This window comes from Macrotis lagotis, chromosome 1 (assembly GCF_037893015.1).
Source record: "Macrotis lagotis isolate mMagLag1 chromosome 1, bilby.v1.9.chrom.fasta, whole genome shotgun sequence".
NCBI classification, from domain to species: domain Eukaryota; kingdom Metazoa; phylum Chordata; class Mammalia; order Peramelemorphia; family Peramelidae; genus Macrotis; species Macrotis lagotis.
In genome coordinates, this window is record NC_133658.1 from 508080915 (window position 1) to 508104643 (window position 23729).

Below are 23729 nucleotides of genomic sequence, written 5' to 3' on the forward strand. Positions count from 1 at the left end.
TATAAAAAAAATAATTTAGTCTGCTCCTCACTCAAAGAACTTAAAATTTAAATTATATTTGTCAGGTTTATAAGTGTTATAAAAGATAAACTTCCTGTGAAATGACAGATGATTTCTTTTCCTCAGTGCAAATGCCAGGTCTCTTTTTGTATAACTGTCTAGCTACAACTCATTTTTTTTGTTTTGTTCTCTTAATTTTATTGATAACCTTAGATTTTTATATTGATCATTTCTGAATGTGCCCTCCCTCACTCTAGAGAACTTACCTTCACAGTAAATTTTTTAAACCAGTGTCTGGGTCCAACAACCTAAGATATCAAACCCATAATTCCCCCACTCTTCTTCCCACCAAAAATGGTCAGAATTACTCATTATGATTACACTTACAGTTTTGTCATTGTACAAATTCCTGATTCTACTTACTACATTCTTAACTTCTCTTCATCCTCTAATTCCTGATGTTTGAGTTTTCTATGACACAATGATTTTCCATTAAATGCATTTAACAGAATTTTTGCTTAACAATTCCTAAATGTTTAGCATCCCAAAATTGATGTGATCCTGATTTTTGAAGATGAATATATGATAACAATGCTGTTGATTAAATTATCTTGATTTTAGCTAACCTTTACCTTGTTTGAATCGATAAATTTTGTTGATTTCACTCATTTCAATTCATTTGATACAGATCTCAGAATGGTACGATTCGAACAAACTGCTTGGATTGTCTAGATAGAACAAATAGTGTGCAAGCTTTCTTTGGCTTAGAGGTAAGAAAACCTTAAAATACTGGTAACCTGAGTTTATAATCACATAGTTTTACATTAATTTTAGCAATGAATTATATTCCTGATCAGATTATTTAATAAGCTTTAGTGTAGTAGAATACATTTTTTTAAAGAAGTGCTAGACTTGATAGTGTTGGTTATGTAACTTCCAGTGAGTCATCACTTCTGTTTTGCCTTCTTCATCTGTAAAATTAAGAGATTATAATTAAGGTCTTTTAACTCTAGTGTCCTGTGATCCATCTATGAATTACATCTTTGAAATATGTTGTTTATATACGTGTTGTGTGTGTGTGTGTGTATTTAGAGTCATCTCAACGTGGGAGGGGTGGGGTGGGGTGTTATGGGACTGTTACAATGTGAAAACTGCAAATATCTCTAATAATTCTGATCATATTTAACTCACAAAAACAAGTAAAACAACACAGTATATCCCAAAATAATAGTAATTTCTATGGGAGAGAGATAAGTATCTCATGCACTAGGCAGAGTCTTTAGAGCTGCTGGTGTACCTGCGGCAACCACTTCACATATTTCCTTTTCCTTCCAAGACAGAACAGTCACTCAGCAGAAAAACAAAGAAAGAAAGACACAGACAGAAAGAAGAGATAGACTTAGAGCCTAACAAACTTAACAAAATTGAGGTGTTCATAATGGATTTATGTATACTTAAATAGTAGTAAATGTTAAATGGATTAATAATATAAAACTTGAGTGCAATTTTGACAGTAGTTTTTCTTTTTTACATATTAGTATCATATATGATTTTCCACTGAACACTGCAAATCTCCTAAAATTCCCATTTAATTATCACTGGCTTACCAGTTAATACTATACTAAGAAATGGGAAACCCAGAAATGTTGAAGGATGACTGTAATAATATTTGATACCAAATTTACTTGTTTTAATATGTCATAAGATTATAGATTTAGAGTTGGAAGATGAATGACCTAGTGCAACCTTATCACTTTTATTGTGAGGCCAAAGGTTGTGATTTTTCCAAGATCACACAGAAAAAGACAGAATGGAAATTTGCCTGTCATCCCTGCTTCTAGCCCAACCCATACAACCATCATCTAAGGAAACAATTTGTGTGCAAGAGTTCAGCCATCTCTCCTAATTGACTTCTAATGTGCTTTCTTTTTTAGTACTTTCAGCTAGATAGTTCCCTTTCCTACCTTCATTTTCTTACAATAACCTTATTGGTTTCAGTGATTTTTTTTTTACCTTCTTTTGAAAAAACATTGTTTTTCTTGTACTCTCATTATTTTTAATACATTTGTCCTGGGATATGGAAGAATATCCATTTTTCTTATGAACAGATCTAAATCTAGTGTTGCAAGTCTGTGAAAAAAATATTACAATGTATATTATGACTATTAACAATGTCCTGTTCTTTGACCATCCTCACCAACTGCTACTCACATGATAGACAGAACAGCCTAGCCAAGGCAGCAAGATACCCTGAAGGAAAGCCAGGCAAGTCAGCCTACTACCACCTTGACTCCCATGTGCTTTCAGACCCTGGTGGGGAGCCCTGGAAATGGCAGTGGCCCTATCCTACCCCTAGGGTTCTACCTCCCACCAACCAAAAAACCTTATTTTCAACCCAACCTCACAACTGTCATCTAAGAGAAAAGTCATTGTGAGAAAGGAGCTCATCTTCCTCATCACCATGAGCAACAGATATTGACCAAATGCCACCAAAAATCAAATAGGCCCCTCAGGGGTGGCAGCATCCCTCCATTCTGTCATTCCTTGTTCTAGCCCTGCCCTAACAGCTGTCATCTGTGGAGACAACTACTGAGGAAATGAATCCAGTCATCCATAGGATAGGCAACCTAACCTAGCTGAAGTTGGTGCTTTGAGGTGCCATGTGCCAGAAGGTCATTTTTACCAGACAAGTCAAACTATTGCCACTGCCTTGACCACTGTCTCCCCTCAGAGCATAGTAGAGACAATCCAGGACCTTTTGGGACAGCAGTGCTTCTAAGTCTTATTTCTTCAGCCATCATCCTACAAAAAACCCTGCAGTTGCTCTTGCAGGTACTTATAGCCACTGCTACTGACGACTGAGAAAAAAAAATATATTATCAAATGGTTCAACATCAGAATCTGATATTATTTTATCAATGAAAATGTTAAGAAAGGAGATACTAACATCTACTTAGCTGCTGCAATATAGGCATCATGGGATTTTTCAGTCTGACCTATAGCTGATACCTTTATCTATTGTTTTCTCCCTTAGAATGTGAGCTCCTCAAGAGCAGAAACTGTCTTACTTTTCTAGTTATATCTCCAGGATATTAGCACAGTATTTTGTACATAGAAAATGCATAAAGAATTCTTCATTTATTCTTCAGTAAAGAGGGGAGCTTCTTGGGTGCTTGGCACAATGATAAACACTGCTAAATGCTTGTTGCTTGTTGACTAACTGATAGTCACCCAGCTTGATAATCTCAAGACATCCTTGAGTCTCTCCCTTATCTCCCACAACCAGACATTTGTCTAGTCTGTTTGAATCACCATCCTCTACCCATTACTTCTTTCATATCCATAGTTCAGGACACATTCCTTTCTTTATCACCTCTGATCCAGTCTGTTACAAGATTCTTATATTTAGACTTCCAACTTTTCTTCCATCTCTCCTCATTATAGTTACTGAATAAACTTCCCACACACAATTCACTCCTTTTCCTCCTTTCCCTACTCTTCAGGCCCTTTCAGAGCTTCTGACAAAAACAGAAACAAACTAGGAACCTTCCCCCACAGCATAGTCATTTGGACTTTATGCACAGTCTGAAGCATACTGGGAGCATACTAAAGAATGCTGAATAAATGGGATGCTGTCAATGAAAATGAAGCCTCCAGTGAATTGTGGGAAGAGGAGGGATCAGAAACTACTGGGGGTGTCTTGCTAGGTCTTGCTGTGAAAGAAATGTGAAAATCACAGCTGACAGCAAAAGTCCTAAGGAAGCTGGAACAGACTAAAATGCAACCGGGAAATGCTTAGCAAGATAAAATACAGTACAACATATGTTAGTGATTTTTGAAACTCACTCTGCACCTGTAAGGACTCCTTTCTATTTGAGTTTGTCATTACTGCTCTGGAAAGAAGGAAAAAAAAGGCATCTTGCCATTCATTTCAGCCTATCTGATTTCTGCCTTAACATCCAACTATGAGCATCTCTTGCCTAATTTCCTCTGGTGGAAAAAAGGAAGGAAGATTATCTTGCCATCACATACTGTCATCTTTCTGGTCTCATGCCTAGTCACTAGCCTCCCTTAGAAGAGAAGAACATTCTAGTCTCATGCTGGAGGAGAGATGGGAGAGGAGGCAATTCTATTTTGGCCCCATATATCTCCTGCCTGGGCTTCAGCCTCCTTTGGGAAAAGAAGCACCTTTCCATTCTATGAGCCTCCCTCTCCTCAGGAGAGGAAATTTCAGGGAACACCATTCTATCAGGTTTCTAGCCTAGTCTCCTGCTTTGGGTTAAGAGTATCCGCAGTCCTATTTCTATTTCTTCCTCCCTCACCTGAACTGTGAGTCACTGAAAGGACCCTACCCTGAGACCATAGCACGATTGACTTTGATAATCTTCATAGTAGAGTTTTCTTTTAATGATTAACAGTCTCCTTCCTCCTGGGACTCTGACTTTCCCTTATCTGATCACTCTCTGTTGCTATTTCCCTCCCCTACTGCCTCTTACCTCCAATTCCTCAACCCTTATTTGCTTTTCTTCAGGTTAGACCTTGCACTTTCTAACATTCTCATGGACCCTCTCTCCTTATCTCGACTTCTTAGTTTCCCTGGTTTCCTTTGAGTCCCAGCTAAAATCTCTCAGAAAGCCTTTTTTCATTTCCTCTTAATTTTAGTATCTTTCCTCTGTTGATTATTTCCTGTTTATCATATATATGTGTGCATATATCATGTTTATAGTTAATTGTTTGCATAATGACTCCACATTAGCTTATGAGCTCCCTAAGGAAAAAAGGGACTGTCATTTGCCTACCTTTGTATCCCCAGTTCGTAGCATCCTGCCTGACACAAAGGAGTAGCTGAATAAATGTTTATTGACTAAGGTGGAATATCTTATTTGAGAAACAAAAAAGAGTCTAGTGTCACTAGGTTGCAGTTTGTAGAGGGCATTTAGATGTTAGAAGATGAGAAAGGGACAAAGGAGGCAGTTTATGAAAGGCTTTAAAAGTCAAACATTTTATATTTGAACCTGAAGACAATAGGAAGCAATTGAAATTTACAGAAAGAGGATATTGAAATGGATAGACCTGTGCTTTTAGGAAGAACACTTTGATAGTTGAGTGCAAGATGGACAGCAGTGGGAGAGACTTGATGCAGTCTGGAGGCAAAAGGTAATGACAGCCTTCACCAGGGTTGTAGCAGGGTCAGAGGAGAGAAAGGGGCATATGCAAGTGATATTATGAATTAATGAGACTTAGCCACAGATTGGATGGGGGAGGAATAGCAAGAGGGAGTGAAGAGCTGAAAATCGACATCTAGACTGAACTAGTTGACTGGGAGGATAGTGGCTTCATTAGATAATTATAGGAAGTAGGAAAGTTAGGAAAATAATAGGGTTTGTAGGGAAAGCTATGAGCCCAGTTTGGAGCATGTTGAGTTTAAGATATCTGTGGAATCTCCAGTTCTAGATACCCCAATAGGTTATTGAAGGTGTAAAACTGAAGATTGGGAGAGGGCTAGATAAATAGATCTGAACATCATTGACATAAATGTTATTCTTGTAAATAAGTCAGGAGGTTGTCTCTTCACTTTAGAGGTAGTATTTGAAACTATCAAGTTGTAATATGAAATCTTTATTTCTATAAAACTTCTACTTTTCTCTTTTAGATGCTAACCAAACAACTGGAAGCTCTTGGCTTAGCTGAAAAGCCTCAGTTGGTGACTCGTTTCCAAGAAGTTTTTCGGTCAATGTGGTCTGTGAATGGTGACTCTATCAGTAAAATTTATGCAGGCACTGGAGCTTTGGAAGGCAAAGCTAAGGTAAAAAAGAACAAAAAAATTATATTTAACTGCACTATATGCAATATCTTTTTTGTTTCCAATGTTGGAATTTTAGATACCTATTATGTGCTCAGCACTGAGAACAAAAATGAAACAGTACTCATATTCAAAGAATTTTTCATTCTACTTGGAACAGCAATTGGTACAAATATAGATAAATAATTTATAATATATCATACATATATAAATATGTGTGGATAAATAGAAAATAATTTGGGGTATGTGCTAATAACTAGACATGTGCTAATAACTGGTAAAGGCTACTATCAGGAAGCTACATTGCCGTTGAGCTTTGAAGAAATCCAGTGATAATTCCAAGAAATGGAGGAAAAGGAAGAAGAATTCCAGGTATTAGGGCAACCCTCTGATAAGTTACATGGAAAAGAGATAGAATGCCTTGTATGGGAAGCACAAGTAGGCTAGCTTGACTTTGATATGGAGTCTGGAGAGATGAGCTTTGAAAGCCTTTTAATGTGTTTTATGCCCGAGGCAATAGGGAACCACTTTTTCATCAGGGGAGTGATATGGTAAGACTTGTACTTTAGAAATATCATTCCTAAGAAAATTTCTGTTTTGGCTGGAAATAGGAAAATCACTTAGATCTCTGTTACAATAGGAAGGTCTATTGTAACAGTCTAGGCAAAAAGGGATAAAGTACTGACATAGGATAGTAGATGTCTAGGTAGAGAGAAGGGATTGAGTGAGAGGTTGAGAATCAACAAGATTTCACACTGGAATAGATTCTGTTCCTATTAGTTAGCAATGATTCTGCAGTGAATCTGAGTTATTAGAAGGATGGTGGTTTCTTCTACAGAAATAGAGGAGGAGTTCCCCATCTGATCTAATACTTCTACCACTATGTCTTTGTTCAGCCTAACCATTAGTTTGGCCATCAGTATATACCATCAATACAGTGACAGACATTACAGGGGAAAGGGGCACCTACTCTGAGCCAGACACTGTACTAAGTACTTTACAACCCTGGGAGATAAGTTGGTTTTTTTATCCTCATTTTACAAATGAGGAAACTTGAGACTAAGAGACGGTAAATATCAAGAATCTGTCAAGAATTATATAATTAGTAAGTGTCTAAGGCTGAATATGAGACCAGACCCTCTTGATTCCAGAACCAGCTCTATCCACTGGATCATGAGTTTTGAGCATCTTGAGCACCTACTTGCCCAGAGAGAATAGAAACTCTTCTGGTCTTTTACCTATTAAACTAGTAATGTAGAAAAATTCAGTCATTTCTGAGAAAGGATAGTGAAGGTAACCTGGAATGCTTCCTCATCTTCTGCCCATCATGGCAGGGGGCACAAGAGAAAGGAATACCTTCTTTCATAATCCCCAGACACTGATTTTTTTGATTCCCCAGTGATTGTCCCATTCTCTCCTTCAAATGTTACAAGTTGATCTGTTCAAGCCTTTGTAGGAGGCTGGTAAGGAAAATCTAAAGCTAAAAGACTGATACTAAATGTCAGGATCTGTGCTTCTGACACATGTTGGTCATAAGGAATGTAGAGGTGATGGTAGAGATTCGTAGATTCAGGTTACCAAAGCCTTTTATTTTAGGACATTCGCTCCCTACCTTGCTGACCCCCATTGGGATTATAGAGGAATTCTTCATCTTTATGGAGTCAGGTATGCCAACTCCCTACCTTAGACACCTAAAAAAAAAGAATAACTTCCATTATGAACCTCTAACTGATTTAATTGACTAAAAGTAAATCAACCAAGTATTCACATCTATGTTGCTTAATGTACTGAAATAATCTATTTTCATTTTCGTCAGTTGTCAGTCTAGCTTCTTAAAAGTGTTAGCAGGAGCCTGGGAGTATTGACTTTTGTAGTACCTTTACTCTCCTTGCCATGCTCCTAAACCATCCATCTAGCTAATCCTGTAGGGTAAAGGTCCCCTCTTTTTCCCACTAAGAAGTTATCATTTGCAGCAAATTGTGTAGACTCCTTCCCCTTCTCTCCCCAACCCCCAATATATGATCATTTGGCTTTAGAGTCATAGCATTGCCCTTCCCCCACTTGAACCTCAAACATCAACTATTAAGGATCCAGTGCAGCTTGCTAACACCAAAAAGTTGTATTCACACAGCTTTCTCTGAGCTAGTGATCCAGGCTTAGGATCTACAAAAATCCAATGTAAAATCTCCTTATAAGATTAAAAAGGATACAATCATCTATTCGTGAATCTCCCCCCAATGCCATAGTGGCAATGCTGAATCAGAAAGACAAGGAAGTTGAAAAGTCTAACAATCCTCTAGAGCATCACCTTTTTTAAGGCTAAAGTTTTTTACACCTTTATTAACAGGGAAGTCACACCAATGTCTGAAACCCTACTCAATCAAAAAAAAAAAATCCTAAAATGGTGGTGTTTCTCTTCATTGGGAAACCAGCATAGTTAGGTAACACAATTGCAAATTTTAAAATATCTCTATTCACACAACCACAACGTTAATTCTGCCCCTCCTTGAATTATAGCCTTCCTGTTAGTCTCCCTGTCTCTCATCTCTCTCTTCTTCAATCATATCTCTGCCCAAATAATCTTCATTAAGATATAGGTTTGACTATTTACTCTGCTCAAAAACCTTCAATGGCTCCCTATTTCCTCTATGTGAAGTGCAAACATTTTGACTTGGTAATTAAGACTTCCATAGTCTGGCATCTACATACTTCCTCAACCTCATCTTACACATATGATAAATATGCAAACTAAACTGGACTCCAATCTGTTAACTTGAATTCAACTTGTAACTAACCTTGCTTCTACATTTGTACTAACCTTCCCCCATAACTAGAAGCACTCTTTACTCATTGTTTTTAAGAATCCGTATTTTCCTTTAATTGTGTTCTCGTGAAACCTTTACTGTTTCATCTGGTTCTTAGTGGTATTTTACTATTTATATAGAAAACTTTTGAGATTTCTCTTTTTTCATTTCACTGTACATATATAACTATTATTGCTGTAACATATTTGGGTTGACATTGTATTAGAATGCCATTTCTACTAGACAGAATATAAACTCCTTTAATATAGGGTATATTTTATTTTCTTTGGTTTTGTATTCCCAGAACCTTGCATGTAGATAGTATTATTTGAGTTGAATTGAATTGAATTGTCCCAAGATCTGCCTTCCAGGGTATTTTAACTTAAGGTATTTTAACTTTAAGGTATTTTAGCTACTATTTATTTTGTACTCATCTTTTCTTATTTTAAATACTGTTTACCCAAAATATTATGCTACCACTCATAGATGTTCATCTTTTTTCACATTTGCTTTTGGGCAGCAAAGTAATAGTTCTAGAAATAAATGATAGACAGATAGATAGATAGATAGATAGATAGATAGATAGATAGATAGATAGATAGAAGAAAGAATAAATGTGTGGATATATAAATATATATGCATGTATTTAATTGATTCAAATGTTTACTTTCAAAATATTCTGACTTCTAAAACTCGAAAATTTGTTATTTCATCTGCCTCCTTCTGCAATGATTACCTTTTCAGATTTGAACCTCCTATTGTCCAAGAGTATCATGTTTTTGAATAATATTTTAGAATTCCCCAACTATTTTATGTACCTCCGTTCCTGAAAAGTGTAAAAAAAATGTATTTTCCAAAGAGTGCATACATTTGTCTATAACATAGTATGTAAAATAATATTCATATTTAAATCACAGTCATCTTAATTTTCCTAAAATCTAATCTCAGCTGCTCTTTCTTTTGCTTTCTCTGGGCTCCTTTCGATTAACTGCCTGACAATGGTGAGTGTCTTTTTGGAACATGTTTTATAAAATATAAAAATTCTACTTTTAAAAACCAAATTAAGTGTGTGTCCAGTTACTTCTACCATCATTCAGTGATGTAACTTTTTAAAATACTTTTGACTTTTTAATCTGAAAAGCAAACATCTTAAGATTTTAGAAACTCTCTCTTTAAAAAGCTAAAATTAAACATTAAATTTCTTGAAGATTTTAAAAGGCAAGGACCAGCCATCGAAATGTCTTTAAGACAAAAGTAAATCAAATAGCTGTGTTGATTCCCTCTCTCGCGCGCTCTATCTCTTTCTCTGTCTCTGTCTCTCTTTCTCTCTCTCCCTCCCTCTCCCTCTCCCTCCTTCTCCCTCTTTGTATGTCTTTTGATTATCTTCCTACCTGCCATATCTCATATTTGTTCACTTTCACATGTACTCTTTTATGTGACTGATGACTATTCACCAAAGATTATATTTGGAAGTAATCTTATTTAATTTGTAATTAGTTTAGGTTCTTAAGTAGCAAAATGATATAGTAAAGAATGTTGGACCCAAGCCAGCAAATCTGAGTTGTATTCCTGGTCATAACCACTGTACCGATTAGTTGAGTGGTTTTTGTGCAAGTAATTGAACACTGATAAATCTGAGTTTTCTAATAAATGAGGCAATAAAACTAGGTCATTTTTGAGGTTTAGTTCAAAAATTCTTTGGTGACTAGTAATATGTACATTCCCTCCCCTCATTCCCACCCCAACCATCTTTAAGGATCAGTCAAAATTATTCCACTTTTAAAAACCAAATTAAGTATGTGTCCAGTTACTTCTACCATCATTCAGTGATATGACTTTTTAAAATACTTTTGACTCTTTAATCTGAAATCAAACATCTTAAGATTTTAGAAATTTGGTATTTGGTGAAATATTTAATTAATTCACCCCTAAAATTTTCTAGATTTAGTGAATTTTGAGTCCTTTCTGTGGTTTCATTGCCAGTGCCAGACCAAATGATTTTGCAGCCCTCCAACTTGGAGATTCCTCACTCTTGTTTTAAAATGCCTGTTAGAGAGACACTCTTAACTGAGAGGTTAAGGTATTTGACCATGGTCACACAGCTAGTATGTGTCAGAGAGAGACTTGAACCCAGGTCTTCTGATTCCAAGGATTTGATGCTGTGTTCTCTTTCACTGTTTACCTATGTAACAAAATAACAATATTTAAGGTAAAAATTAATATAAAATATTCTGTAACCAAGTATTCTTAATGTAAATATTTTATATTATTTAACACTAAAATTAAAATTTTAGTATTAAGTAATTTAGAATATTTATAGTAAGAATACTTGCTCTTTAATTTCTTTGGTTTTTTAACCCAAAGAGGATTTTTTTGGAAGAGTATGTAGATACTTAATATCCTTGAATTTCAGAACAGAGGTTCTTTTTTCCTTTAAGTTTCTTACTTTTTTAAAATCTCTACACTTTTTACTTGCCTTGTAGTGAAGAAATTTGGTACTGCATAATATGCATTATTTCATGAAGTTTTTGCATTGTTCATCCCCCCCCCACATTAGTCTTGTGGTGAAAGAAGAATCAGAACGAGGGTAAAAAAAAAAACCTAAAGCACAAAACAAATTTTAAAAGTTAAAAATAACATGCTTTGATCTGCATTCATGCTCCATAGTTCCTTCTTTGTATGTGATTGGTATTTTCCATCACAGGTACTTGCTGAAAGGAGCAAATCCATCATGGTTGATCATATTACAGTGTTGCTCTTAATAGGTGCAATGTTCTTCTGGTTCTGTTCACTTCACTTAGCATCAGTTCATGCAAGTCTTTCCAAGCTTTTCTAAAGTCTGGACACCTATGTTTCTTACAGAACAATAGTATTTCATCAATTTAGTTTGTTCTGCTATTCCCCAATTAATGGACATCTCAATTTCCAATTTTTTGCCACTATAAAAAGAGCTGCTATAAATATTTTGTGCTTGTAGGGTTTTTTCCCTTGTTTTATGATCTCTTGGATACAGATCTAATAGTATTGCTGAATCAAAAGGTATTTACAGTTTTATTGCCCTGTATGCATAGTTCCAAATTTTCTCCAGACAGGTTGGATCATTTCACAACTCTACCAACAGTGCATCAATGTCCTAGTTTTCCCCTACTCCAATATTTGCATTGTTCTTGTTTAACTCATTGTAATGAATTTTTATCACCTTCAAGTTCATATTAATAAAAAGATGATGGGGGCAGCTAGGTGGCACAATAGAGCACCGGCCCTAGATTCAGGAGTACCTAAGTTCAAATCCGGCCTCAGACACATAATAATTACCTAGCTGTGTGGCTTTGGGCAAGCCACTTAACCCCATTGCCTTGCAAAAAAAAAACAAAAAAAGATGACAGGTTGAAATGTTAGTTAGAAAATTAAGTGGTAGATTTATTTTCAAAACAAAAAATTTACCTTGTAATTAGTATACCCATGTAACTAAACTTAAGTTTCCTTCTGAGTTCCAGTAATGATTTTTTACTTAGGATTCTTACATATTCTTTTCCCCCTCAGTCTGGAAAGTTAAAAGATGGTGCTCGTTCTGTAACCAGAACAATTCAGAATAACTTCTTTGACAGCTCCAAGCAAGAAGCCATTGACATTTTGCTGTTGGGGAGTACTTTAAATAGTGACTTGGCAGATAAAGCCCGAGCACTACTAACTACTGGATGCTTACGAGGTTTGTGCATTTGTCATTTTACATTTAAACTATTGCTTTATTTACTGATGGAATTTTATTTTCTCTCCTGAAAACTTGAGTAGTAAAAAAAAAAATTGAAAAGTTTAATGTTTACATGAGTATTTCTAATAATTATAATGGAGTTGATCAAAATATAGTTAGATTATTTCAAGTACTAATAAAAATTATTTCTTTAAAAAATAAATTGCATTAAAAATATAATTTTACTGTTATTATTACTAAACTACAAATTGAACCACATGCATTTTGTTTCCTGTGGTTGATCAATTAGTTTTAAAAGTGTTTATTTGAGGGTAAATTGTATACTATATGACTTATGTATACTACATAAATTGTGTACTACACAAAATATTCAGTTAATTCTTTCTGAAGATTATGTTAAACCTATCTTATGAGTTGGTCTCATCTTTTAAACTGATAATGTTCCAATAATTTATATTGATTAACAATGGAGAAATCATGAGAGTAGACTTCATTATAAAACTGTCCCAAATTTATCTGTGACTATTCCTGCAGCCTCTAATGAATGAACTCCAATATCAGTGAATATAGTAATTCCAAAAGCTCAAAATTTGACTCTATAATTTGATTTCAAAAGAACCTTTTCAGGGCCAGCTTCTCGCTTTTAGCTTGATGGTTGAGATCGGCCAAGGGAGTCTGGACCTGTGATTTAATTGTTAAAGGGAACTTCTGATGAAAAAGCCCTCTTCATCAATACAAATTATCAACTGCAAAGCAATTTATAATCGTAATTAATTACATGGAATATAGATGTCAGTATTTTTGTTCAGTCATTTCATTTGTGTCCAATTCTTCTTTATCTCATTTGGGGTTTTCTTGGCAGTGAAACTGAAGTGATTTACCATTTTGTTCTCAATTCATTTTACAGAGAAGTAAACCAAGGCAAATAAGGTTAAGTGCCTTGCTTAGGGTTACACAGCTAGTAAGTGCTTGAGGCTGAATTTGAACTCAGAAATATGAGCCTTTCTTACTCCAGACCTGGTACTCTAACCACTGTATCACCTAACTGCCCCACAGCAAAACTCAAGCATGGAATAGGCTTGAACCATATTAAAATGCAATCAGGAAATGTTTAACAAAATAAATTTTAAAATGTAATATGACATTGATAATGTTAATTTATGGTTTTCTAAGTCAATATGCAGCCACAAAGATCCATTTCTATTTGAATTTAACATAGACCAAGAGCATTAAGAAGTTAAGTAACTTTCCCTGAGTCACACAGTCACCATGTGTCAGAGATTGTACTTGAATCCATCCTATCTTGACTCAGAGACTGTTAATTTCACCTCTCTTAGCTGTTTAGAGCGTTAGAAGTTATCCTGTCTTCTATTTCAGTATTCCAAAAACTTATTCTTTCCATTTTCTTGTTTATATAAATTGAAATTGAGCCTCTTCACTTATAAAATTAAAGCTTTTAGATTATATTATCACTGAGGTCTCTTTGAGTTTTAATGCTAAATGCAAGTAAATTTCTTGCACAGTAATGTGAATTCTTTTTGTTCTTAATTCCATGAAGGGACCCAAAAATAATGTATGGTCAACTCTCAATAATTTTCTGTGAAAACCCATGCAATTTGATAATTTAATTTGATTGACCATCTAGAAATCTTATTTTACCCATTTGTATTAACTTCTTCCTCTACAACACTTGGAGAACTACTTACAAGTAGAAAAGAGATTTTCATCACTTCTTTCTACCCCTGACCATCCTTTGATGGTGCTAAATCCATGAAAAAGCAGGTAGTTGAAAGGAAGAAAAGGGAGCAACAAAAGGATCCAAATCCAGAGACTGAATCATTAACTCTTGGATATTCAAGTGTTGTAAATAGTATCTTGAAACTCTGGAAAGAACTGTATCGTTTCATCAAGGTGAGCAACTGTTGATTCCATGAAAACAAATGATTCAGTTTCATTTTTAAAAGGTTTATGTCATGGCAGAATCCTTCAGAGAGCACTAAATCACTCTTAAAATGATGAAGTAAGTCATTCCAGAGTAACATTTAGTGCTTTCTCATTTTCTGCTTTGGCCACCAAAGTCCATGTGCACACAAATGTTAGTAGTCTGTGGTGCAGACCAGGTTGTAATATGACCTGCTGGTTGTAAAACTGAAATATTCACATTGAGATTGGTAGAGGACTGAAAGTTATCATACTATAGAGCTATCTGTTTCTTTGATGGGAAACAAATAATTATTGCCAGTTATTTTTAACTTCTTGATAGTAAAAGATAATTTTTTTCAGAATGATTAATTTTAAAAATGGAGACAATCCTAAAAATATTTTAGAGTATTTTTTCTCAAATAACTGTGGATTTTATCACAATAACAATTTTACTAATGTATTCTTGTTTTTTTCTTGATGCATCCAAAGTTTCTGAGCAGACATTGCAGTCAGGTATAGTACAGTAAATTAAACAATATACAAAATAATGTTTTTCTTTCTAATGTTCTCTATAAAATAGATCTTTTGAATAACATGTAAAACTTTCTGTTGTTTTAAGATGAAATAAAATACTCTTTTCTTTTATTAAATATGAAGTTTTTCAAGACCCTTGTTCTAACAAATGTTTTCATTGAAAAATCAACTTTTATATTTACTTTTTCTTTAAATCAAATAAAACCAGTGTTTTTGGTATTATTCCTTATTCTTAATAAACAAAATCTAGAAATCCTTTTGTTATATTATTAGTCACAATAGATAATGGATTTGTGAAGGTAGTCAAAAAGGCAAAATAGCTCTTCTTGGCTCTTTCTTTTACTGATGATAAAAAAGGGGTTTTTTTCCTGTAATTCAAATTGCTAGCCAATTGTATTATTTGGGATCTTTTGACATAAAAAACACTTGGCTTAGTAATTAAATTAGAGGACCTAATTATTGTCCTTATGACTGGGACTGGTTGGTACCTTTTACCATGAATTATCTCAGTGGGTTGACAAACTTGTCCTTTTCACTTAAGCATAGGATTAATTAACTGTGACAATGGTCAGAACTTTTAAGATAAAAATTTAAATGAAAATTTAATCTTAATTTTCTCTCTTTTAAAGTGTTGGTATTATATTTTAAGATTTCCCTCACCAAGGATGCTTTTTCTTTACTTCCTATTTGCTCCATTCTTATTGGAGATCCCCTGAGCAATCCCACCTTCCCACTCTTAAGAGCTGAAGATTCTTTAATGACTATTGAAAAAATGAAGTCATTAGCTCCTTATCATCTTCCATTCTCTTTTCTTTTCACACATAGAACTCACATTGTAGTAGAGCCAAAAAACTTAGGTTTTTGTCTACAAGTTAAATGGAAAGATCCAGTGGTACTGAAGCAGAGAATAATGAATTTTCTTTAGTGTCATTTCTATTAATATAAAACCATATTCTTCTGGGAGAAAACTAGGAACTGCAGCACTTGAACTATACTTTTAAAGGAAGCTAAGAGTTTTGTGAGGCAGAGATGAGGAAGCAAAGCATTCTTGACCTTGGGGAAGAGGAGACAGCATCTGAACAAGCATAGAGTTGGGCGATGAAATGTGTGGAAGACAGCATATAGACCATTTTGGCTGGAACATAGTGTTAGGCAAGATATATTTAAAATAATTTGTAAAGAGCTTTAAAAGTTATTCAGTGGCAATAAGGAAAAGAAGGAAAGATCTGCCATTCAGGAATGTTAATTTTATAGTTGTGTAGAGGTGTCAGACTCCCAGCCTGAAACTAATTAAAATGAAATAGAGATATATTTTCACAAAATAAATAAAAGTACATTAAGATATAGATCATGTTAATTTGTGGTTTTCTAAGGCAAGGAAAAAAATATATTGGAGAAGGGAGGGAATTAAGGAGAAAACTGTGAAACACCATTGTAAGTGTCCAGACAAGATGATAGAGGCCTAGACCAGGATGGTAGCTGTGCAAATTATTCCTAGAGGTATCAATGTGGAAAGTATTGTTAGGCAGAATTGAACAGTCCTGGCAGTTGATTTGTTAATTGTTTTTTGAATTTTACAATTTTCCCCCCCATCTCACTTCCCTCCCCACAACCACTACAGAAGGCAGTCTTATAGACTTTACATTGTTTCCATGCTATACATTGATCAAAATTGAATGTGTTGAGAGAAATCATATCCTTAAGGAAAAAATAAAATATAAGAGCACAATTTCATATTAAGGTAACTTTTTTAAAAATTAAAGGTCTTTGGTCTTTGTTTAAACTCCACAATTATTTACTGCCCAAAGGGCAATAAAAATATGCATGCCCTTTGATCCAGCAATACTACTACTACTGGGTCTATACCCTGAAGAGATCCTGAAAAAGGGTTAAAAAACATCACTTGTACAAAAATATTCATAGTAACACTGTATTGACAAAGAATTGAAAATTGAATGAACGTCCATCAATTGGGCAATGGCTAAACAAATTGTGGTATATGTATGTTATGGAACACTATTGTTCTATAGAAACCAAGAGGGATGGGAGGATTTGCATGAACTGATGCTGAGTGAGATGAGCAGAACCAGAACAACATTATACACCCTAACAGCAACATGGGGGTGATGATCAACCTTAATGGACTTGCTCCTTTCACCAGTGCAATAATCAAGGACAATTTTGGAGTATCTGCGATGGAGAATACTATCTATATCCAGAGAAAGAATTGTGGAGTTTGAACAAAGACTATTACCTTTAATTTAAAAAGCCCATTATCTTATTATGTAATTTTACTATTTCTCATATTTTATTTTATTTCCATTGCATTGAACTTAGATCATAAATAAATAAACAAACACACAAACAAACAAATAAATAAAGATGAGCTCCACAATTCAGTCCAGTCTCCTCTGAAATCCCTCCTTATTTCTAATAGAACAATAGTCTTCCATAACATACAGTTACCACAGTTTGTTCAGCCATTCCCCAATTGATGGACATTCACTCAATTTCCAATTCTTTCTGGCAGTTGATTTAATAGAGAGCTTATGATAGGAGCATATGTTTTTGCATACAGGCTGAATGAGCTGTCGATTCTTAAACCATTGGTTAGCTTCCTCAATTTCTGAGGCAGAAAAACTTCCCATTACCAGGTGGGATACCTTTTTGATCCAGCATTACTATATGGCGAATATGAATACAGGAGGACTGTTTTAATTACTGTAGATTGTTGTCATTTGTCCTTCATTCTCAAAGAGTACCATAATATCAGGGAGGTGGTGGCATGAAATGCAGATGAATTGGATTTAAGTGTGAGAGGACATTGCATAATCAGAAACTCCAGGGTTCAGTAGCAAGATATAAATCAAGATGATATGTGAAGCCCCTGGGTGCAGTGGGAGACCTTGGTGTTTTTAAGCCAAGGTTTTTCAACACGTCTTAGTTTGACTAAGATACTGCCTATTCCATGATTTAAGACTAGGAAAGAAAGAGTGACTTTTTTACCTAATAAAACAATTTTTCTTTTACATATATATATATATATATATATATATATATATATATATACACATTATATGTGTGTGTGTGTGTACACACACACACACACACACACACACACACACACACGAATTGAGAAAGGGAAAACCCTCAAGGTTTCTAACCCAAATGGAAACAATTACTATTTATATTCACTCTGAGGTCCAAACTGTGACCAAGTTGGGCTTGGCCTAGGACCTTTGTTGGCCAAGCAATGAAAGCCTGAGTGATTTGTGTTTAAGGCATTATCCTTAAGAAAGAAGTATAACTGGTAAATCCCAAGATATAGCCTGGGCCAAGCTTGACCTTAATTAGGAAATGAAGGAAAATAAAGAGTGATAAAATTCTAAAACTGAGAAGACAGTCTTTGGTAGCTCTACAAAGGAAGAATAGCTTTTCACAGGGAAGTGAAGAAAACTTCCATGTACTAGAAAAAAATTCCATTGTCTCTGGTTTATTTCTAAGTGCCTCACTAATTCTTGTGTGCTCCATATATATTTGGATAAATGTATTTGTTGACTGAGAAAATTATTCAATAATTTCAAAATCTTAATTCTTAATCATAAGATATACTTGCAGCAGCAATGTGGTACCTACTGATTTATACTTATTTATAAGTCAGATTGGCTTAATTAAATTTGTGAAGGAAGGTCTGCAGAAATTACTGGATATGTGTATATTATATAAATATACCTTCTGTGCTCACGAACATTTGCTCATAATACTTGATTCCAGAAATTATATTTGAGAACTATTTAACCAGTAAGTTTCTTATTTGAGTTGTACTTTCTCCCTTTAAAATTTGTAAAATACTTTCTTGGTATATGACTAAATGAAGAATTATGAATGGTATGTGAGTAAAGTGTATCTGTGATTTTGAGTTGTTACTCCTCTGGTCAATTTATTAATGCCCCTCCTTAAAGCACATTTATCTTAAGTCCTGAAGTACAGTGGGAGTCCTCAACTCAAAAGACCTGGTTCTATATTCCAACTTCACTATTTAGAGCCCTGTGATTTTAGACTAGGCAGCTTCCCTCTCAAGCCTGTCACCTCACCTGTACAATGGGGATAATACTTGCAATTCCTGTTTTAGTTGCATGAATCAAATGAGATGCTGTATATGAAAACTCTTTAAAGCTACAAATAAATGGCAGATATCAGCATCTATTTTTAATTGGTGTTCAAATTTAAATACATATATATCTGTGTGTGTGTGTGTGTGTGTGTGTGTGTGTGTGTGTGTAATCTCAAATATATCTCTTACCTTTCTCCCAATGACCCTGGGAGTATTTTTTCCTCCATTTTACAAATGAGAGGGTTTAGAGAGGGATAAGTGACTTGCCCATACTCAAAACAGCTCAAATTTGAACTCAGATTTTGTGATTTGAGTATTTTCACTGTACCAAAAGATAGAGACAGAAGAAAAAAAATCTATCTCTAGATAAAAAAAATTGTATTTTTAAAAATATATAAGCATTTAGTGTTATTATTTTACATATCTCTTTTCTTTTCAGTTTTTGGCATTTATTTTGTAGCGTTTTTCTAGATATTTTATCAGTAAGTACTAATTTGCAAGGCTACCAGCCCTGAAAATATTAAATGTAAATAAATCTTAAAGAAAATTCTATTCTCAGCACAGAAAATTTAACGATCCCTCTGATAATATTGTAAATTTAAAAAAAAGGAAATTGGTCAAATTCTATTTTAACTTACATGCAATTTTCAATTGCTTCAGATTTTAAAAAAACATGCCATTTCATTTGAACAGAACTATTGATTAGATATTTTAAATTGCCACAGTTTTAGTGTAATAGCTTTTACTTTAGCTTATTGTGTTGTCCCTTTTGTTTTTGTTATTTCATTGGTTAAGTGCCTTGTGTTGGAATTTACTTTCACAGCTGATGGTTTTGTATGCCTTTGCATGCTTTTATATATGCTTTGATGAGAACTTAGTCATCCTGGCATGTTTCCTGAGTTACCTTAGCTAATTTTAATAAATATATTTATATAACCGAAATGATATTTTATTTTTGCTGTTTTTACACAGCCTCTTCAAAAGTACTAAAGAGTATGTGTGAGAACTTCTATAAATATTCAAAACCAAAAAAAATTCGAGTGTGTACTGGAACCTGGAATGTGAATGGTGGAAAACAATTTCGAAGCATTGCATTTAAGAATCAGACACTTACTGACTGGCTACTAGATGCCCCGAAGATAGCTGGTATCCAAGAATTTCAAGGTTTGATACTTATATAGATTTAATAAAAACCTGATCCTGATTTACTAATCTAGAAAACACAATTAATAACAAAGCAAAGCAATTATCTTCAAAAGAAAATTTAATATTATGACAACAAAACGTAGTTACATTATAATTCACATTTATAATTAAAGTGCATTATGTCTAAGTATGTATTTGGGGAACTGTTTTTTTTCAAAATTTAAAAATATATTGTAACTAAAGATTTGGAATTTTTCTTTTATATTCCATTGCCACTTTGGGATTGGTTTACAGGTTCTAGACTTCTAGCACTAATATTCCTTTGGTGGCTTTCTGAAATGAATATTAAGCCTTTCTGGAAGAAATATTTTGAAATATTTTTCACATTTATCAGAAGCTAGGTATTCGTTTTACTTCTTTTTATATCCGGTATAACCAAAATTTCTTGCATTTTTATGGTTTCTGAATTTGTTTTTTTTTTTCTACACACACACACACACACACACACATATATCCTGTGTTATATATCTGGCATTTACTGACACTTTACAACTCTAGTTTTACAGATTCATATTCCATTTCTGCCCAGAAAGTTGCTGTATTTTGGGGGGTTCCTGCTATAATTAACAGACTTTCTTTCATTTTAGAACTCTTCTTGTCATTTTTCCTTTATCATTTGGCACCCACTGAGTAGTTGCATTCACATAATAGTACCTTAGTTGCATCCAGATGATAGCACCTCTCTGGCTATCCTTTTCTGTAGTGATGGCACCCTTTTTTATATCCTCCCAACTCACTGGTCTTTGTCAGAACTGGAATTTCACTCCTTGCTCTCTTTTGCCCCTTCCAGTCTTTCTCTACTACCATCACTCAGCAGTTCTCCTTTGGAGGTTTATTCTATCCAGATTTACCCCTCATCCAGATCTTCTAGGACGTTGTTCCTTACCTTCCTCAGTAAGTTTAGTGTCTTACTACCCTCTTTGCTATAATTTTTGTCTTCCTCCTAAAAATTTGAACAAACATGCTATCATTCCCTCAAATACTCTAAATTTCTAGTTCCTCCTGTACTCAGTTCTCATTATCTCCTCTACTTCACCTCAGTTTTATATTTTTATATATCATCAAATTTCATCACCCACAAATATACCACTTCCTTATTTAAGTTCAAAATTCTTCTATCTGATCATAATTTGATATTCTATTCTCCCCATCTTCTTACTTAATATGACCCATTCTTCATTCTTACTATGACTGCCACCCTTCAGAATTTTCCCCAAAAGTCTTTGTTCTGGCTAAGCTCTTTTCACTTCTCATTCTTAATCTTTTATTATACCAATTCAACATTAAACTATCCTTTACTCTCAAATTCTTGCTTCTTTGTCCTATTGCCAATTGAACCCAGCCTATCTTCCTTCTTCATTCTTACTCATGTGCTGCTGAATGGATTGGAGAGTCACAGAACTGTGCTGAATCCACTAAAAAATTATGTTATCTAATTTCAATTTTGTCATTATACAGCAAAGCAGTCCTTTAACTTCTCTCTAATTATTTCTTTATCCCACTCACCACAGTGTCTGTACTAAATCTCCTTTTCTCTCCTCAAGCCTCCCTCTGAATTTCTTTCTATCTTCCGAGCTGAAAGTCTTTTTTATTTAAAAAAAAATGAAACCATTAAACACAAACTTCTTCTGCTCCTCTTCTCTTCTCATATCCCCTGAATATTCTTTTCTTTTCTTCCCCTCTATTCCTTGAATCCTTGATTCCTTGCTTATGCTAACCCTGGTACCCAACCCCTCCAACCTTCTTAAGCACATTGCCCCCATTATAATTTCTCTCACTTTAATCAATCTCTCCCAATTTAATGGTTGTTTTTTTGTCTATGAACATGTTTATGCCTTTCCCATCCTCAAAATACTAAATCCTAGCTAAGATGATCATATAATCTGCTTCTCAGCTAAACATAAAAAAGCCATCAGTACTCTATCCCTTGACTAACTCTCCTCCTCTTTTCTTTATCTTCTGAAATCTGACTTCTTATTTCATGCCTCAACTCAAACTGCTCTTTCAAAAATTGTCAGTGATTTTTTAATTGCCAAAGACTTCTTATTTCATGCCTCAACTCAAACTGCTCTTTCAAAAATTGTCAGTGATTTTTTAATTGCCAAATTTGTTGACCTTTTCTCAACCCTCAACTTTCTTGACTTTTCAGCCTTAGTCACCATTGGCTACCCCTTCCTCCTAAATTCTCTCCTCTTGGTTTTTGTGACCCTCTCTCCTCTTGCTTCTTCCCAGTCTTTTATGGATCTTCATCTGTGTCATTCCATGAACTGAAATATACCACAAAACTTGGTCCTGAGCCCCTTTTTCTTTCTATATTCAGTGATTTCATCAATTCTCTTGGGTTTAAATTTACCTTTATACATATGACCCCTAGGTCCATGTAACTGTGAGAGTTTAGTTATAATGATGGTAGTAGTGGTTGTGGTGATGGTGGTGGTAGTAGTAGTAATAATGGTAGTAGACATTTCAAACTGAATATACCATATACTGCTCAAATTTTGTGCTGTCTAAAAAAAAGAGCTCTTCTCTTTTTCCCTGAAACACATCCCTTTTCTAAATTCCCCTATTGATGTGAAGGACGCCACTGTCCTTTCATCTTTGTTTCAGGAAGAAACTTAGACTCATTAAAATAATTACACCATTTTTCCAAGAGCAGTCCAGCTGTTCTTTTCTTCCTATTCAGTTCTAGGTCCAATTCATTGCCCATCTACATTCTCTTTGATTCCTTTGTTCTGTTGTGACAGTTCTATGTATTGGCTATGCAACTGCATAACATAATCTGCACAATGGGCAGACACTTTTCATCCTTCTGGTTTTTCATATGTGACTATTAGGTCAAATTTTTTTTTGAGTAGGGGCAGCTAGGTGGTACAGTAAATAGAGCACCAACCCTGGAGTCAGGAGGACCTGAGTTCAAATGTGACCTCAGACACTTAATAATTACCTAGCTGTGTGGCCTTGGGCAAGTCACTTAACCCCCTTGCCTTGCAAAAAAAACACCTTAAAAAAGATTTTGGGGGGTGGCTAGTTGGTGCAGTGGATAAAGCACCAGCCCTGGAGTCAGGAGTATCTGGGTTCAAATCCAGTCTCAGACACTTAATAATTACCTAGCTGTGTGGCCTTGGGCAAGCCACTTAACCCCATTTGCCTTGCAAAAACCTAAAAAAAAAACAAAAAAAGGATTTTTTTTTGAGTGATTATGGATCTACAGTATTTAAGATCTTGATGCAATCAAGAGTATCTTGAGGACTTTACCTCACTGAAATAACTCTGATTTTAACTGTGTTCTGGAAATCCACCTTGGGGGGTGGCAAACCCCTTGGATTGAGCGTACAAATTTCCTTGCTTTTTACTTGATATACTATTAATAATCAAAAGGATTGTTGAACAAACTTGTTACATCTTTAAAGGAATCCTATGAATTTGATAGGGGGAACATATTGAGAAGAGGACCTTTAAAGCTTTATTTCACTCCACTGGACCAAATCGTTTTTTCATAATCAGCTAACAAATAGACTATTATTTATGCCTTTAATTAAATGGTGTTGACTATAAAGATTTAGTTTGCTCTAATACCATTTGTGAAGGCCTGACTGTATCCTTCTCATCAAAAAGCCCTTCGGTTTTGTGTAC

The 23729-nt window shown here is 34.7% G+C and overlaps 1 protein-coding gene across 14 annotated transcripts in view; it reads left to right on the forward strand.

Moving 5' to 3' along the window:
• SYNJ1 (synaptojanin 1) overlaps window positions 1–23729 on the forward strand; it is a 119045-nt gene that overhangs the window by 49537 nt on the left and 45779 nt on the right. For 8 of the 14 annotated variants that reach the window (XM_074214093.1, XM_074214097.1, XM_074214096.1 and 5 more), the window contains exons 10-14: window positions 689–770; window positions 5654–5806; window positions 12151–12316; window positions 14732–14755; window positions 19863–20054. In XM_074214093.1, the coding sequence (XP_074070194.1) occupies window positions 689–770; window positions 5654–5806; window positions 12151–12316; window positions 14732–14755; window positions 19863–20054 (617 nt within the window). The remainder of the gene's footprint in view (window positions 1–688; window positions 771–5653; window positions 5807–12150; window positions 12317–14731; window positions 14756–19862; window positions 20055–23729) is intronic. The other 6 variants (XM_074214094.1, XM_074214104.1, XM_074214095.1 and 3 more) reach the window with 3 other exon arrangements.